General features: G+C 38.7%; 2 protein-coding genes across 4 annotated transcripts in view; both read right to left on the reverse strand.

The window, feature by feature from the left end:
• kcnab2a (potassium voltage-gated channel subfamily A regulatory beta subunit 2a) overlaps nt 1-9,080 on the reverse strand; it is a 109,339-nt gene extending 100,259 nt beyond the window's left edge. For 2 of the 3 annotated variants that reach the window (XM_074643824.1, XM_074643797.1), the window contains exon 1: nt 8,933-9,080. The gene's annotated coding sequence lies outside the window, so the exon portion shown is untranslated. Of the gene's footprint in view, nt 1-6,282; nt 6,422-8,932 lie in introns of those variants that run through there. The other variant, XM_074643815.1, reaches the window with a different exon arrangement.
• A 209-nt stretch (nt 9,081-9,289) lies between these two features.
• Nucleotides 9,290-17,180, reverse strand: park7 (parkinson protein 7). Its single transcript, XM_074643837.1, has 6 exons — nt 16,962-17,180; nt 15,129-15,230; nt 13,628-13,687; nt 12,715-12,784; nt 11,032-11,118; nt 9,290-9,798 (listed from the first exon to the last, which is right to left on the reverse strand). The coding sequence occupies exons 1-6, from the start codon at nt 17,049-17,051 to the stop codon at nt 9,638-9,640; spliced, it is 570 nt and encodes a 189-aa protein (XP_074499938.1). The 5' UTR covers nt 17,052-17,180; the 3' UTR covers nt 9,290-9,637.
• Between the last annotated feature and the right edge of the window lie 1,963 nt (nt 17,181-19,143).

Here is a 19,143-nt window from a genome sequence, read left to right on the forward strand (position 1 = left end):
TGGTGTGAAATCTGGGGTCTTCTTTTCTCTGTATAAAAGGGGGTTATGAGAGAGAGTGGAATATGTTGCACATGTTGCCTGCCAATAAATAAACAGTTGTCAATTCATGATACTTTTTCATCTCTTCATTTTACTTAATGTTGTTAAGAATATTAAATACATAAAAAATGAATAATACACGATAAATAGAGGGCTTCAAATAGATCCTGTGATCGGCCTATACTGCCTCCAGCGATAAGTGATTGGCCCAAAAAACTGATCGGAGCACCCTTAGTAAAGGATGAATTTAAATGTCCCTGTTCTTGGTATTTGTGTCATTGTGGTTCCTACGCTAGCTGCATTAGAAGGATGAAGATGATGATGATGATGATGGGTGCAGGGAATTCCAGATTTGTTCAAACTGGGTTTTCAGTGCAGATTGCATTAGGAAACGGGTAACTGAACAGGTGGCTGACTAGGTAGTTGGGCTCAGAGATGACGCCTTCGAGTGGAACACAGCCCAAGTCGCATCATGTGTCTCTGACTAGCCGGGGCCGAGGAAATATTTAGCAGTATCAGTAGATGAGCTAGTACTTAGGCAAGAAAAATTAAGGGTTTAGCATAGTTTTCAAATCTTAAAGATATTAGGAGCATAGCAAGTCTGAACTTATATAATTAGACACAGTCAGCCAAGAAAACAGTCATGTATCACAAATAATGTGTGACAGAAAATTAGATAGGCCTGGTTGTTTGCAAACATTTTCAGCAAAGAAAAATTTGACATTTTGCATTCTCTGCGTAGTTTGTGGGAAATGATTTCAAAGCACTTCTACTTCCAAGAAATAATATTCTTAGATGTGATTTACCTCTTTAGTTTGTTGTCAGTGTGGTGTTCGGATCAGTTTCCCTTAGATCTGTATAAATGTATTTGCCTCACCCTGTGTGTGTGTGCGTGTGTGTTGCTCAGAGCCTGAGGGGACAGCTACAGCTTCACTGTTGCGCACCACTGTCCCTGGCCTTTCTCTGTGAGCTCAAGCTCAGTCACGGCATCTCCAACTTCTGCTTCCAGCCAGACTACGGCTCCATAGCTCGCTCCTTTACAATCATGACACCAAGCATGGCGGGGCCTCTGCCAGACAGTCTGATCTTCACCCACACCCACAATAATAACTACACTCTGCAAAGAGTTTCTGAGAGTTTAAGGCAAACCACACCGAGTCCATTCAGTCCACCCATACAAAACTGCGTCTAAAACATGTAATGTTACCTTGTATGAAATGGATAATGTGACTGATTTTGCACCATCTGCAACTGGGGGCTAATATAGAAAATAAATGCCCACGTCCATGAAGTCCGCTACAAAATTCACTGTTTTCATAGTTCCACAGACAACCGTAAACACACTGCCAAACCTGGTCTTCCATAATGTCCAACCTATGACCAAAGAACGTATATTGCTAAAAAGTGAAAGTCAATTATACGTTCCATTACAACGCCAGCGCCCAGAGGCAGACCTACGCCTCCGCCATTTTGGACTGTAATCTTGTCTCCTACCATAATGACGCCAGTTAAACAAAAGTACGTTACAAAAGTAAAACAAAATTATTTCTATTCTATTGTCATAATTGTAATATCTCTAATAAAATGGCCTTTGTTGAACAATAAAATATTATAAATATGCATACTATTATAACTATTTACTTACTTACTTAGTAAACGTCTTTGCTTGGTCGTTTCCTAGAGGAAAATAAAGTGAGTGATGGACAAAAATGGAAGGAAGATTTTGAGAGCCATCTCAAAGTTTTTCATGTCAAGGACCTCCAAAATCGATGTCCAATAGACCACAGACCACGGATGTATAAGAGGTTATGTCCTGTGCTTTTGCCCTGAACATTAGCAAATAACCTACAACTATATTAATTTCTGTTTCTGTCATGCTACTAGCACTACTAGCTACTGGCCGATAGCCAGTTGTTTGGGACCAGAGACGTTAATACATCCACCACGGTACAAGCTTACAGCATACATCCCATGGGTGTATTATAAGATAATAAAAGTGATAAATTACAGCCAATATATCCATTATTACAGCCGCATACAGCTAGCAGGAAGCCAGCAGAACCGGATATGTCATATGAGCGTGCAGGGTGCTGCAGTCCCGTGGATCAGATGCATGTTCATTATGCCGAGGAAAATAACTCTGGATTTGGCTCTTAGTGAATTTTACAACTTTTAGGACAAAATGATTTAAATGAGGGCTATTTAAGTGTTCTAACTGGGAAGTTGATTTAACTAAAAAAAATGTATCCTTTGATTTACAGACATCTCTTTACACATTAATGGCTATGGACTCATTGGCGTTTTCAGTCCAAAATGGCGGCAGCGCTACCGCAGCGCCATCTATCGGCATTTATCAAAAAAGCACCAGAGTCTCGCCTCTTTGCTTCTATACTCTTTGCTATGACTCCATGTTCATACTGAATGGTGTGAGGGTTGGCTCTATGGTACGTATACCTAAATGCAGTAGGCCTGTAGTCTGTGTGTGACACTTTGGAGCTTTGCCAGACAGCTGCATAAAGGAACGGTGATCCTCCTGTGATCACGAGTGTTTGCCCTCCTCAATACCAACTGGGAGGTTTAAGAAACAACTAGGCCATTCATTTTAACCCATACCTTCCTGTTGCCATTTCGAGGTTTGGGTTGAGGCCCCAGAAACAAACCAAAATGTAATTTCACAAAATGTACAGCAACCTTGAATGGAACTAGAGGTGCATCTGAAATGTTGATTTACCTCAAAAACAAAAAAAATATCTGCTGATTTACAAACGTCTCTTTCCCAATGTAAGTCTATGAGAAAAAAAGTTTTCTTTTAGGGCCCAATGGCATCACGTGACGGACCCAAAGTTGGAATTCCGCAGTTTGGCCACTATGTAAAATTGGCTTCAAAGCCCAGTGCTCTTCCTGGGGGCTTGATTTCCACTACAATGGTTGTCGCAGAATGATTCAGGCATCTAAAAACCTGCTTTATCAGCGCCTCTCTTGATTTATGGCTAATCACTACTTTTCCAAGAGTCTGCATTCACTCAAGGAGATGGGGAGAATTTACTTCAACATAAAGTGTAACTAACACCCCCAGGTCTGAGCCTCACTCCATCCACGGCATGATTTTGAAAAATATTTAATTTAAAAAATTGTCATGGGCTGAGGAGGAGGGGGGCTGGGTGTGTGAGGTAGGAGTTGCTCACTGACTGATTATAGGGCGTTAACATTTGTTGTTTTTTTATATAAAATTCATGATGTAGATTTGTCCCAAATGGTCAACTCTATCTCAGCATTGGCCTTGCGAGGTTCAGGGCTGATTTAAAACAGTAGATAGCATGTTGAGCCATTTTCAACCTATGAAATATGGATCTTTTATAAATTTTATAAGAAATGTTAATATTAACACGAGCATTGATGCGTTTCATCACAGTTCAGTTATATTGTTTAGTTTACAGCTCAAAAAAACATGTTTCAGTGTGCAGTATCACTTTAAATATTTATTTAACACTGTTGCATTTTTTCCTACAGCAGGTGGATCCTTGAAATCTTCCATGCAAGATGCTCACCGTCACACTGTTTCCTCAAGTGAAAACTATTTTAATCAAATGGTAAATCTGCCCCCCTCAATCACCACACATTTTTTTAAATAAGCAAAAAATTTGATGTTAACTTCATCTATCAAAAATTGGCTAATACTTTTCACGGTAATTGTTTTAGTATACACACATTCTTGGGTATAATTTCAATAGCACAATTGATAACACAAATTCTGAGCAATTGTTGTCTTGCATATTTACATGATCTTATTATTTAACCTCTCTAACATATAAAGACAACCAGTAATAGACAAAACAGAACTAGCTTGCAAAAACACAACATGCAGTTGGTTACACTTTGAGCCCGATATTGAGTTGGCTCTGAGGTCCTCTGGGTATTGCTGAGGAGAAGGCCATTAGGCTTTTAGTACTACGGTCTCCCTGGGATTACCAGAGAGAACACAGCGAGTGACTGGCATTAAGTAAACAAAATTACAGGCTCTGAGGAATTAGTCTGTAACTTCTTGTAAAACACAAAAAGCCACACAATCCTGGATCAGCTCCAGACTGGTACATGAGAGTGTTAGGATGCAGTATTGACTGATGTCTCACACTGACAACACAAGAGGGTGATGCTGCCATGCTACTGCTATAGGTTTGGACTCTTAATACACAGTCAGACAATCTAAAGAAAGGGAGAAGCCTTGAGCTAGTCTCACATCTCAGATCTAGAATCCATAGAGGACAGTGGTTATAGAACTATAACATAGATGCAATGCAAAAATCATCAAAATAATTTAATTTCAACCATGCAAAAGCCTCACCAGTCTGCAGAAATATAATATAAATGTCAGCAGGATAGGAAGGCAGCAAATATTGACATGTGTGGATCCCAAGTGGATCTGTTTTTCTCAGCAATACAGCGTATGAACGATTACCAATTATTCCAGGACTGATGGAACTTCAGCAAACAGTTGATACTGCACAACTAGCAGGTCACCATGGGACTGCACAGTATCTGCACTTGTCTGTATTTGCTCAGCTTTAATAACATACAGCAGACAAGCAAATACAGTTATTCCATAAAACAAACAAGCTGTAATACTCTTCCCGTTTCGGATTAAGGTCCTCTTTTGTACTTCAGATCAGACCTGCTGACTTCTGCTGATTGTACCTGACCTAAGGACAAACAGAATAAAATGCAGAAAGCAATGGCCATTTAATGTGTATCGGTCATGCCCGGACGATTACTTTAACAAAGTCAATGCAAATACTGATCCAGTTAAACCAAAAAAACGTACTTGAAGATTTATTAAGATTTAAAGCTTGTCCCCACATATAGCCCCGGAGCCCCATTTTGTTTATGGAAACACTAATTACAAGAGCAGTGCAGAAAAGTGTAACTTTGGACAGCCGAGTTCAGCGTTTTTCATTAACCTTTGCTAAATTATCTATGCAATTACCTTGTCATGTTCTCTTCTAAATAACTAACATCAATTAAGTCAATACTTTGTATTTGTAGATGCCATCAGAGCGATTTGTCCAAACCACGTCTCCGGCCAACAAAGACCCCGAGAGTAAATGGTTGGGGTAAAATGGTTGCTAAAAACAAATACTCAAATACCTTAAGCTGGGCATACACTGTACGATTCTAGAAATGTTGTTGTGTAATTCTTACTCCTATTGTACAAGTAGATTGTTGCCAATAAAGATTTGTTCGAAAGCTCAGAGGCAGGTAAAGTTTGTTGCTAGCAGAGGTCTGTTTGGGTCACAAAGCCTAACAAGGCAGAAAAGTCCTGCCTTCATCATCTGTGCCAGCATGTCTGCTGAAACATCTAAAGAAAATAGAGATGCCAGCATATATGGACTCGCAGGTGACTAGGAAGACGTGGAGAGTATGGCTTGTCCATTTTGCAGAGAGAATTGGAGGTAACATTGCTACGTTTTACTATATCTATTGTAGGCTACTTTGTTATCTTGCTCCGCTTGGATTGTAACAAAAGAAAAAATAAGGCACTAACGTTGGGGAGATCGGCCCGTGGTTCTGCTTCAACTGTGCGAGGGCCTGTGGACGGCCGACCAAAATTTCTGGCATGTCAGAAATTCATCCGACTGTTCGGCGGCTGATTGGGAGGAGTTAATCGGTCTGCGGTCCCCCCTGTACACTCCACAACAAACGACGCCCGACAAAGCTGAAATTCGGTCCAGTATATGCCCAACATTAGGCAGCAATACCAAAATACAGTAGTACAGCATCATTCACAAAGTCACTTTTTTGCATATCAGTTTCATAATGACAATGGTGTGATGGCAAACAAAGTCCCCCAGAGTAAATAGTTGCTAAACAAATACTTAAATACGTCACGCAGCAATACTAAAATAGTACAGAATCGTTCACAGTCACTTTTTTTACACATCAGTTTCATACTGACGATGGTGTGATTCTGTTTCATAATGCTAATGTGCAAATTGACACAAGTGAAAGAGTTCATCATGCAAACTTTAAAGCCCAATTTGGCATAACATTTCTATTTTACTCCAAAGTTAAGCACAGGAATCACTGACTTATAGTGGTTCCAAATTGTACAATCGGCAAGAGCTATAATTGAGATCCCACATTTGGTGGAGTGCCAGAGATCGACAAATCTATCCATTCATTGCTGATGACACAAAAAAAACGTTGATGTTTGATGAAATCCCAATTGCTTACAAAATTGATTATTACCTTTTGAAATTGATCTGCCAAAGCAACTCAGGCAAGCAAATTCAGTCTCCATTGTCTGCGGGCCCATGCGAGTAGGGGATCTAATCAGGAGATGCAAAGTGCAGCTCTCTAATTGCATCATTAGCTAAACCAATGACTCAGTCACAGTGACTTCAGCCTCCCCCTCCCCCCACTGCCCCATCCAGAAATAGGGAGTCAAGCCTCAAGCTCTTTACTCTACAGCTGCTCAAGCAGAATAATTCTAACATGTTATGTGCAACAGCGCAAAATGTTAGCGTTCCAGAAATATCCAACTGAGAAACGTAGCATTAATGAGACTGTGCTATGAAACATGTCATCATGACACTACTTAGGCCTAAGCGTTGGTGTTTGTCTTCCAGGGAATGGCATCGATTGGTTCTTAAGAAATAAAACATATTAGCTTGTGCACACAATGTAGTGATGTTGCCTCAACATGACAGGCATAGCCCCATCTAAAATGTTGAAGACTGTCATAGGGCAAGCAACTAGCCTAAACCTTTTCGCAGAGTACCCAGAGGTAACCGTCATACACACTCAGGATTTTGAAGATTTGGATTTTGATGTGATGCGATTTTAACAGTAAACAATGCTCTCTTGTTGCACTAAAATGGGAACAGAGCCTTGCAGTCTTATTTTGGCTCACTTGGTTGTACAATGGTGGATGAAAAAGCCACTTGAGTTGCCCTCTCATTTGGATGTAGGGTGACCAGGTGTCCCACTTTACGAGGGACTGCACAGCATTTTTATCCCTTGTTCCACGTCCCATATATTGATAAAGTGTCCCACATTTTCATTGGCTCTAGTTTTCAAAAGGCTGTGAAGAAAGCAGGGAAGGCTGTCATCACTGACTGGGCTGTGTTTCCTGTCAATCAAGCTGTGCACACGTGGGTCAAGTTCAGGTTGACCTGTCACCGTCTTTGCCACACTATGCCCAACGGGGAAAATTGCGAGTCACTGCAAAGTCACCAGCAATGCAGATTTAGGCCAAATATGATGGAAACTACCACAAAGAAAAGGAAAAGCAGAGCAACAACAAAGACTGTGAAACCACTTATAAGTATTTATAAGCCAGTGGAAGGCGATGCTCAACAGTTTTTTATAAAAATTTCTCAGTTATTTTTCAATTTCACATGAGGGGGAATACGACATGAAGCGACACAGTTCATGCGAGTCTCACAAGAAACAAAATCAAAAGGAGATGTGCCGATCTATGGATGCATTCGGGCAAAGCATAGAGATGTTACAAGATAAGGGGCAGAATAGAAATGTTTATTATTTAAGTTAGATAGACATATCAAAATTGTAGACTACCTCTCAGCCTTGGTAACGCGTCCCACACAAACATATTCTTTGTCCCACATTTGGTTTGTTGAGAACTAGTCGTCACCCTATTTGGTTGACCCCCGACTTGCTTTGCATAGAATGACTAAAAGAGACAGTTTCCCAGCAATTGAAAATGGAAGTCTACCAGAAATGAAACTTGTGTTTCCTGTCAGTGTAAAGTGTAAAGTGTAAAGTGAAAGAAGCGAAGACGGTAACACCTCTGGTACTTCCTGTTATAAGTGCTCAAATGCAAAATGAGAGCATAATCTTGACTGGGCCTCATGTCAATGGAGATCTCTAAAACGGTGAAGTCTACTGTTCTGCTCTGCTTAGATTAATGAGAAACACCACTGTCCATGTCTTATGAGGACAAGTCATTCATATAATGACAGCTATACCAATGTGAGGAGAGGAAAACATGCACATTCTCAAAATAGTTTGTGGTGCTGGAGAGTAGATCCCCTCCAATATGTACTTTTTCAAAACAATGACTTGCTCCGGCACACACTTTTCTCTGCTTTATTAGTCAACGTTTCGGTCAACAAGGGCCTAATGTCATTTTCTTGAAAAAGCTATACCAACGTGGCCTTAACTTCGACATTATGACATTTCAAGTGTTTTTTAATACAATCTATGCACAAAGAAAATCGTCTAGTTTGATTATATAGTCAGTTGCACGTGTTTTTACAGCATCTTCAGTCATTGTCAAGGTGATGTCTGGGACTGATGGCCTCTGGCTCACTGTGATAAGCTACAGTCAGTGAATGCTCAACTGTCCATGTCTTATGATGACAAGTCATTCAAATGATTACAGCTATACCAACCTAACTTCAACATTATGACATTTCAAGTGTTTTTGATGCAATCTATGCACAAAGAAAATCGTCTAGTTTGATTATATAGTCAGTTGCACGTGTTTTTACAGCATCTTTTGTCGTTGTCAAGGTGATGTCTCAGATTGATGGCCTCTGGCGCACTGTGATAGTCTACAGTCAGTGAATACAGCACAGCTTGACTGCTGCTGCTGAGGAGGATGGAGAGCTTCTGGATCTGACGTCTCCATGTCGGGTCACATCTGCTGCTGTGATCTCTCAACGTTAAAGATATACACTGTGAACATGTCAGCGTCAGTGAACGACACAGCCAGTTACCGTGATTAACGTGGCGTTTAACTGCTTTGCCAACGCAAATTAGAAGAAATTAACGCTATTAAACCCATTTCGGAGAAAACATAATCGTTGATAAGTGTGTAAATAACCCCACACGACACTTTACAGTCACTGTAGAAAGCACATAATGCTCTTACCTTTGCTGAAATCCTTCTCTTCCTCTCAGACTGAGTGAAGACACCTCTCTCTCTGGATTCTGTTGCTCTGACACACAACTACCACGCTGCTGCAGCAGAGCCCCGCCCCCTCTGGCTGGGGGCGAGCCGCCATTGGTCGGTTAGAATACAACCGCAGCCAGGCCGAGGCTTCTGATTGGCTTAGACCATCTGCCAATCTATTCGGATTCTACTTCCCGCGTTCTGAGCAGCAGTGCTCACAATACATTACATGATGCAGCAGCCCTATATTTAGGTGACAACAACAACTGCAGATGTGTGAAAACAAGTCACAGTGACTTTCAGTTTTTATACACCGTAGAGTAAGACAAACACAAGTTTAGTCACATTAATGTTTTAATGAAACAATTAAAAGCTGTCAAAAAAATGAGCAATTTGTGGAAAAACAATGTCAGAAATTAAATTTTATCTAATTTGGATAGCCTGTGATTCAATATTGTATTTCTTTGTTAAAAATAAACAAATGGGTGCGTTTCATTGCAAGACAAAGGAAGACAATAACCAGTCAGAACAGAAACCTCCTTAAGTCCCCCTGGGAGAATGATTTGTCACTAGTGACTTTGACTCTTTGTACCAGCTATATTGGATTAGCTGTTCTCAGTAGTGCAGTAGACTTCTATAGCGAGCAGTGCTGCTTTGCAGGATGTAAGCAAAACACGGCTACAGTCAGTCTTTCATAACAAGAGGAGCCTTGACTTGAGCCGCAACCTCAGCCCCCATAAGTTCCTCTACAATCGTCAAGGCAAACTCGAAACTGGTTCCTGGCCCACGGCTGGTGATGTAATGTCCGTCCTTCTGTACTCGAGCCTCTGAATATTTATAGTGGTCTAAAAAAAGACAAAGAGCAATACCATGAGGATAATCACAACATGAGAGCTTCAAGCTACAGACTGAAAGCCACACGTCAGACATCACACTGTAGTAGTATATGTATAGATGATCTATCACCGTTTTAACTGACCCAGTTCTAGCATGTTCTGTCAGATTCCTGCATCCGCTTTCACCTGAGTGATGTGGTCTACTCTACTGCAGTGACATGATTTTCTATAGGCGAGAAAGAGCTAGTATAGCACCATCTGCTGGTCTTTACACAGAATTACAATTCCTCCTGCTCTGAGTTAGAGCTGCACATTATTCATGTATGGAGGACGGAATCTGCCAAAATAAAAAATAAATGAATAAATAAATAAATGATTCGATAAATAGTTAAATGTGTCATTAAATATAGCAAAAATAATATTGAAAAATAAATGTTGCCATTAATTAATTGATAAAATGTGACATAAATTGATATTTGTTTTAAGTTGCTTCTTTATTTTTTCACCTTTGTATTAATTCCCTAATTGATTTACTCTTCTGTTTAATGTTCCCTTTTACTTATTTACTTATTTATGTATTTATTTTTATTGATTTCTAAATTAATTTATTCATTTTTGCATTCATTTTTTTATTTATTTATATATTTTTGCATCTATCATCTATGCACTCTGACCCCATGACACACGTTGAGTGACAGCCCCCTCATTTGCATAATCAGGCAGAAATGCATAAAGAAATGTAAAAAGAAATGTGTCAAGAAAAGAATACAGAAATAAGTTTAGTTTGGGGAAATAAAGAAGGGGTGAAATAAGAAGGGAAAATCGTGCAGAAATAAATAAATAAATGCACAAATACACAAATACACATGTTTAAAAATAATCAAAATATGAACGCAAAAATAAATTAATGTATGCAAAAAATAATTAAATAATTCAAATAAATAGATAACTAATTAAAAGGACAAATTAAACAAAAGAGTAAATAAATAAGGGAATTAATACAAAGGTAAATAAAGAAGCAAAACATAAAACATAAATATCAATTTATGTCACATTTTATCAATTAGTTAATGGCTACATTTATATGTAATATTACTTTTGCTACATGTAATGACATATTTATTTACTTATAAAGTCATTTATATATTTAATTTTTTATTTTGGCAAGTTCTGTCCTCCTTAATCACTAGCTGTGTATTTCAGCAATATTTCCACCCTTTTGTTTGCAAGAGTCATCTTTACCTCCAGCCATCATCTTCTCCTTCATGCCAGGATGTGTAGTGACTGTGCTGCCGTACCCGATGCCATGTGCCAGAAGAGCAGTGGGACCTGCAGAGAACCAAAGCTGTTTCAAATAACTGCTTCCTGTGATTAAGTGACACTTGTTCTGTTGTTCATGTCAGTCCAGTTTAAAAAAGTTAGTCATGGGTAAAATGGGGTAAAATAATGTATCCTCGAATCACTTCCCTAAAGCTAAATCAAAATACAGTGCCATTAGTGCACAAAATTATGTCCTAAAGGTGTCCTCAACTGTGCCATTGTTTCTAAGAATACACACATACAGTATACAGTTTCAGCCTCTCTCCAAAGACTCTGCAGCACATTGAAAAGAGAGGAAAAAAGGAGAGGCTGAAGACATTGACTGCTGCTGCATTAACTTTGGCAGCGTCCTACCACTGCAGTGAGCTCATCCAAAAACTGTTAATAAATAGAAAGTTATTGATTATGCTCCTTGGCTGCCTTCCCATGCAGTCTAAAGATTACACTTTCCCCTGGCAGAACAGCAGACTGCCAGTTAAAGCCAAGCTACTCCTGTTACAGCAAGTCACCACCCAGAGGACGCCAGTCTGGGAGAGAGAGAGACCTTCTGAGAACCAGAGTCAGACAGCGAGGCAGACGTGGAGAGAAAGGTGATGATGACAATCTTTCTATTATCTGATGAATCCTAAAAATTATCTAACTATGTTTTGTGGACAAAAAGAGTAATATACAATGGTAGTCTCATCCTGCTAATTTATTTACACTCATTCTTGTTCTGGTTTTCAATAAAGTTCTTTTTGAACTGACCTTTTTTTCACATGTCAAGATAATAATTTTCGCCTTAGGGCAGAATAATAAGCCTTGCAAGTGGCCCTCTTCCTGGCAGTTTCATTAAACTGTATATTCCTGTGAGGATTTCAGTCATATTCTAGGACACCCTTCAATCCACTTTGCCGCATTGGTCCCCGTCCCTATTCAAAATGTCCTTCCAGTGTCCTTCCTCTGCATACAGAGTGCTGTCGGTAAAATGTCGGTGCTTGTGGGCTCACTCGGGGAGAGTCACTAATCAAACACTCACCCTTTCATTCCAAATGCCAAAAAGGTGTCACACATGACCATACATTAATGAAGCATGTCGTTTGTTAACTGTAGATTTTTCAAAATGTTGCTGAGGCATGTGATAACTCTTTCAAGGTCACATGCAGTTATTCAAATGCCAGAAAAATCCACTGCCATGTGCATATAAAATCTGCACCTTTTTTTACCGATTCTATTTGCGAGCAAATCCAAATCCCATTTACTGGCACAACATTAGCTTGGTACATTTAAAACCACAATACCATACATTTAGTGTTGTTTATAGTTCAAATATTTACAGGTCTCATGATAGCATAGTGCATGGTTTATTCATTTATATCACTGGATTGACTGGTTTGATTTGATAAGGAAAATGACTGCGAGTACATTTATTGCTCTATTACAGCAAGCATCAGAATAAACTGCACTGTGTAGGTTGGGGTAATTTACATCTATTTGTTCATAAGCAACAACATGACAGTCACATTTGAGGTCATGTCATACTTAAGCTTTAACCCATAGAAAGGCATCACTATTACAGGTTGGTACTGTATAATTATGACTTTGGTTTGTTTTCACAAACTGTACCTGCACAGATGGCTGCAATCAGACCTTTTCTGCCATCCTGATCCTTCAGCACCTCTTTCACAGCAGGAGACTGCAAGAGAGCATGGGAACCAGATGCACAGTAAGTCATTTGCAGGCCATGTGATTCATTGCAGTGTGTATGCTGACTGTATAGTCATTGAGGGTACAGTGTTTAGGATTTTGCGGCATCTAGTGGTATGGTTGACTGAGCCAACTGAGTACCCCCTCAACTCGCTCCTGCCTTTCCAAGACTGCGGTACCGAGTGCAAACCCGTGGTAACGCCGTTTGCCTCGCTCAGAGGCCATGCTTACCATAATAAAACCACTTTAGATGCAACGGAAGTCAGGCAGCGACTGGCGGTACCACAGTTTTGCATTCTGCAGCTCACGTTACCACAGTTTCATAAGCGTGTCGGAGAACTACGGTGGCCTTCAGATAACGTAAAAACGTGAATGTTTGGTTTGTCCATTCTGGGCTACTGTAGAAACATGGCGGTGCAACATGGCGGACTCTATGAAGAGGACCTGCTCCCTATGTAGATATGTAGGGTTCATTCTAAGCTAACGAAAACACAACAATTCTAATTTACAATAATTAAAACATAGTTATGGATATTATATCCAATTGCTGCTAATAGATCCCCGAAATGTTACACAGTGTTCCTTCAATATTTTAGAAATATTTAAAATTTTAAACCAAGTTTTTATGCAAATTCAGGCAATTCATGTTCCTCATACTGTTTTTTTTAAACTTGGCTTGTTTTGTTAGTAATTTCCACAATATTATTAAGTGTTGACTCAGCCCATGGAAAAACTATAAAACACTAAAACTCTATATGTGATTAGGACCCTAGCACATCAAAACATGTAGAGACTGAGCCATTTAGAGGCAGTTTGTCTGAGTGTCTCTCACCTCTGCCAGGTTCTGGGCCCCTGGCATTCCTCCTGGCAGAAGCACCACATCGTATGGGCCCTGGGAGACAAACCATGATAGATGAGGAGAAACTGCAAGGTTTGATATTGTAGGACAGTCTTCAGAATCAGAAACCGATTCATTGCCAAAAAGGTTTTCACATACAAGGAATTTGCTTTGGTGTTTCGTGCATAACAATAAACAGTAGAGAAAATAAAAGATAAAATCAAGTACAGTACAGAACTGGTGGGAAAAAAAGAAGGATAGCTGAAGTTTGTGGGGTTTGTTCTGTTTGTTTTTCTTTTTCGGTGTGTTAATGAGGTTTTTAAGTATATGCATGGTATATTAATTTGTATTAAAATGAATGCATGGTTGTATGTAAGTGAATGGTTTTATTTGTAAAATGTGTATGTATGAGTATGTATGGGTGCATGTGTGTATAAATAAATGTATAGTCTTTATTTATTTTATATGTACACTCATGTATAGATTTGTATTTTAATCAATGTATGTTCTGCTTCTATTCAATTGTTAACTGTGAGCATAAATGCAAATAAACTCAAACTCAAACAAAGTCAAATTGAAGCATCAATTTAAAAAAAAAAAAGACAATAAAATATGAAAAAGATATTATACAATACTTGTGTTTCAAAAATGAAGAGCTGAAACGTTTTGTGTAATAATGTTCAAAATATTAGGTAACACTTTGTAATTACTTTGTTTGGCTGTCTTAACTTGGGACTTGACTCAGGACTTTGATTAATATTATTTTAAATCTATTATAAACATTATTTAATAATTATATTCTGCTATTTCTCAATAAGCAGTAATAAATAGCTGGTAATTTATTTGATACATTTCCAGGAAAAGAATACAAAGTTAATTGATATGCTTTATTTCCATGTCTGCTGATAAATAGATAATAATTAGCAAATAACTTATTTGAAATTTCTTTAAAAAAACTCCCTGAATCATGACATCAGCTACCAGGTTACATTTGTGTAGACAGTAAGTCACACAATGGTGAGATTTGTGCTGATCAGAAGTGTCTTCTATTACTTTTGGTTTTCCACCTACGATGAAGAGCAGCTCACAGCCGCTTCTCAAGGCTAAGGGCACTATTTTAACAATTATATGCTATTTCAGCATATAATTGTTAAAAAGTGTTTGTAATAAAGTCATTTTCGATACATTTTGAGGTAAATATTGGGGTAATTTGGCAGTAATTACAAAGAAATTTAGAATAGGTTACTTGCTAATTATCATCTAATTACCATGAAATTTGCGGACCTGTAAAATGAAGTGTTACCTTATGTTACAATGGTTCATATTTTGTTTCACTTTGTTTAGCTCTTTTTTACTGTGTTAGCTGATGCATCTTGTTTTTTTGCACTATCTCCTTTGCTGCTGTACACTGCACATTTACCCACTGCGGGACTAATAAAGGAATATCTGATCTTATCTTATCTTATCTTAGTAGTAGATAGATGCTGAGCCCAACCTGTTTGCTGGCCTCCTCCAGGCTAGTATCAGGACAGATGAGGACGTTTCTGCTGCACTGGACTGGCTCTTTGCCCGTCAGTCCTGCAACCGTCACTGCAATCTACAGGTTTGGGTGGGTAATAAGAAAAGTACATCATTAGCATAAAGGCACAACATGGCATCCTGTCTGTATATTCAAGTTCAAGACCTTTATTTTTCCCCGAGGGGCAATTGGTGTTGCCGCAGTAGCAAACAACAACAACAAACAACAACATCTCATCACAATAAGACAATACACACATACTCTACATTCCCACATACTAAAACACTGCAAAAAGGTGAAACCTTGAAGTACCAAAAATATTAAAAGAGTTACAATATAAAGATAATGACAAGAACAGAAGAACCGGCCTGGGTGGATGTGCTGATACCACCTATACTTTACAGAGTTGAGCAGTGAAATGGCCGAGGGTATGAAAGAGAATTTATATGGATTAGTTTTGACTGATGGTTGTCTGAGAGCAGAAACTTAAATTCTGAATGCAGGGGGTGAGTACTGTCTGAAATGATGGATTCTGCTTTCTTTATCAGCTGTTTGTTGTTGTACAGTTCAGACAGACATTTCTGCTGAGTGCCGACGATTTTGCTGCTGATTTTTATCACCCTTGTTAAAAAAAAATCAATCGGACAGCTGCAGCTGATTCAGGACGCTGCTGCTGCTAGAGTCCTCACTAAGACCAAGAAAGTGGATCATATCAGTCCAGTTCTGAGGTCTCTACACTGCCTCCCTGTCTCAGAGAATTGATTTCTAAATACTCCTGCTGGTTTACAAAGCACTAAATGGTTTAGGGCCAAAATACATGTCTGATCTTCTGCTGTGTTATGAACCATCCAGACCTCTCAGGTCATCTGGATCAGGTCTGCTTAGTGTCCCCAGAGTCAGAACTAAACATGCTGAAGCAGCGTTCAGTTTTTATGCACCAAATATCTGGAACAAGCTCCCAGAAACCTGCAGGACCAACTCCAACTCTGAGTTCTTTTAAATCAAAGCTTTAAACTTTCCTGTTTGCTGCTGCCTTTTATTAAACCAGATAATGATCTTATACTGCACTAGAGCTTCTACTCTTGTGTGTTATATTCTATTTTATTTTCTATCATAGCTTTTATTTCTAGCTTGTTTTTATTCTCTAATCTTTAATGTTTTTATAACTGTTTTAATTATGTCTTAATGTTCTTTTGCACTTTGTCTTAATGTTCTTGAATGTTTATGTAAAGCACTTTGAATTGCCCTGTTGCTGAAATGTGCTCTACAAATAAAGCTGCTTTGCCTTGTTAATGAGTTTTTCTGTTTGAGGTTGAGGGATGCATACCAGCAAATAAAAGTAAAAGTGTAAACTGACTCAATGTATAAATATGGCTGATGGAGACTTTTATTTTGAAGGCTATCAAATGACAGAGTAAAGCAATGAAGTTGACCTTTGACATTTAACTTGGTCTCTGTCTGCTCTCGCTTTAAAGGTTGAGAGTGGGTCAACAGTTCACCAGATAGCTTATTATACATCATTATAACATTATATTATTATAATTATAAAATAGAAACTGAACGATCAGTAAGGATATTGTTAGCTTAGATAAAGTTAGCTGGTTACAAAAACAGCTTAATGTTCAATGTGTGATGTCAAACATTAACACAGTGACAACCTAACATTAGCTGTTGTATACTAATAAGGCTGTTGTGCTTAATATAAGGCTAACATCATGATAAGTGTTGTTGAGCTGACTGAAGGCTGAACTCCTGACCAGTAGCATGATGAGCTAACTAGCTGCTATCATCCAGTAGAAGTGAACCAACCCCAGCTCTCCTCATGATGTCCACAGGAATGACGGTCTCCATCTCCTCTGCTCCTTTAGACAGGATCACTAACGCCCTCTTGCCTGCCATGGTGAGCCTGTAGTTCTGCTACTGTCAAAGTGTAAAGACGTCAGTAACTTCAGTGTGCAGCTTCAGCAGGTAGTTAGCATGCTCTGCAGTGACTGGAGGAGGGTTGCCAGGCTGCGTCGCTCTATCCCCCTTTCAAAGACGGTAAGGCAAGGCAGCTTTATTTGTAGAGCACATTTCAGCAACAGGGCAATTCAGAGTGCTTTACATTAACATTCAAGAACAAAATTATCATACTTGATACATCATTAGTCATCTGAATAAGTCAGAACACTTCATCTTGTTATTTATGATTTCTTTATTTGTGTATTTAATTAGTTTTTTTCTATATCCTTTTTAATTCAATTGATAGTTAACTAGCCTATACTCCTTCAGAGTATGGTTCTTTTTCAGTTTGTATGTGGGTGGGATAGGGAGGGAATTTGGGGCCATGTTTGTGTGAGTTTGTGTTTTGTATGTTTTGTATATTTGGTTAACTAAAGAATTTGAAAATAAAATATAAAAAAAAACCAGTGAAATCTAAAAATCATAAAGAAGATATGTCATATTTAAGGCAAGGCAGCTTTATTTGTATAGCACATTTCAGCAACAGGGCAATTCAAAGTGCTTTACATAAACATTCAAGAACATTGCGACAAAGTGCAAAAGAATATTAAGACATAATTAAAGAAGTTATAAAAATATTAAAGATTAGAAAATAAAAAAAATAAAAGCTAGGATAGAAGCTAAAATAGAGTATAACACACAAGAGTAAAAGCTCTAGTGCAGTATAAGATCATTTTCTGGTTTAATAAAAGGCAGCAGCAAACAGGAAAGTTTGAAGCTTTGATTTAAAAGAACTCAGAGTTGGAGTTGGTCCTGCAGGTTTCTGGGAGCTTGTTCCAGATATTTGGTGCATAAAAACTGAACGCTGCTTCTGCATGTTTGGTTTTGACTCTGGTGTACTCCTGTACGCCAAATGAATGACAAACTGGGCTATAAAATAATGTGTGATGCCACTGTCAGGTGTAATGACCCACATAGATATTCAGCTTACCCTCACCTCATCACTGCCTGCCATTATGAATCCAAAGTATTCAGGGTCATATTTCCTCACTAAACACTTTTACTGGTTTGAAAAATTGCTTGATTTTGTGTCACTGCATCTGTGACATATGTATCTGTAAAGGGGGGACTCGTTGGTACCCATAGAACCTAATTTCATTCAAATATCTTGAGGTCAGAGGTCAAGGGACCCCTTTGAAAATGGCCATGGCAGTTTTTCCTCACCAAAATTGAGCGTAAGTTTGGAGCGTTATTTAACCTCCTTCCCAACAAGCTAGCATGACATGGTTGGTACCGATGGATTCATTAGTTTTTTTTGGTTTCATATGATGCGAGTATTTTCACTCTAGCTTTAAAAGTGAGCCTGCTGTAACCTCTGAAATACAGAATAGCGGTTAATCGAACCATTTGGCAGCACCTTCGTGCCCCACTAGGTGGCTCTCTAAGGCCCACCAGTGGGCCCCGGCCCGGTGGTTGAGAATAGCTGCTGTACACCATAGGCAGTGTATGCTACACCAATAACAACACACGTCAAGTATGATCCCTTAACTAAGAAAATAGTTTGAAGGCTTAAACCAATGTATGAACTAAAGGGACACGAACTGTGAAACGAATACAAATAATTTACACCTGCAAAAAACAAATGTAATATGCTTGTGCCCTCTGAAGGGAAACTATAATGGAAGCTCAACCAAAAATTCCAGTTAAATGAAATTGTCAGTTTAGGGCTCCAGTATTAGCTATAAGTTTTGTTTTCAATTGTACAATTGCTCAGAATATGCATTGTCATACATTGACAGATGTATGACCGTCGGATTAGGCACCCTGTCCTCAACAACACCAACTCATTTAAAAGTGGCTCAACTTGTTGAGTAGATGTTTTCCAGGGGAAATTGATTATTTAAACTCAAGTCATTGATAAGAATAAGAATGATATTATTTTCTTCATGAAGACGTGCCTTGTCAATTTCAGTGTTTGTTTTAATAAACCGTAAGCAGGAGACATCAGCATTAAAAACATACAGTATACGTTAACCAGTGTCCATATAAG

This window comes from Sebastes fasciatus, chromosome 1, assembly GCF_043250625.1.
Source record: "Sebastes fasciatus isolate fSebFas1 chromosome 1, fSebFas1.pri, whole genome shotgun sequence".
In the NCBI taxonomy this organism is placed as follows: Eukaryota; Metazoa; Chordata; class Actinopteri; order Perciformes; family Sebastidae; genus Sebastes; species Sebastes fasciatus.

Excerpts from the sequence above, each read along its gene's own strand:
- park7 (XM_074643837.1), bottom strand. The coding sequence starts at position 17,051 with ATGGCAGGCAAGAGGGCGTTAGTGATCCTGTCTAAAGGAGCAGAGGAG. Across the intron at positions 15,231-16,961 it reads ACATCATGAGGAGAGCTGGG|ATTGCAGTGACGGTTGCAGG; the intron begins GTTGGTTCACTT and ends CCAAACCTGTAG. Across the intron at positions 12,785-13,627 it reads GGGCCCAGAACCTGGCAGAG|TCTCCTGCTGTGAAAGAGGT; the intron begins GTGAGAGACACT and ends GCTCTCTTGCAG.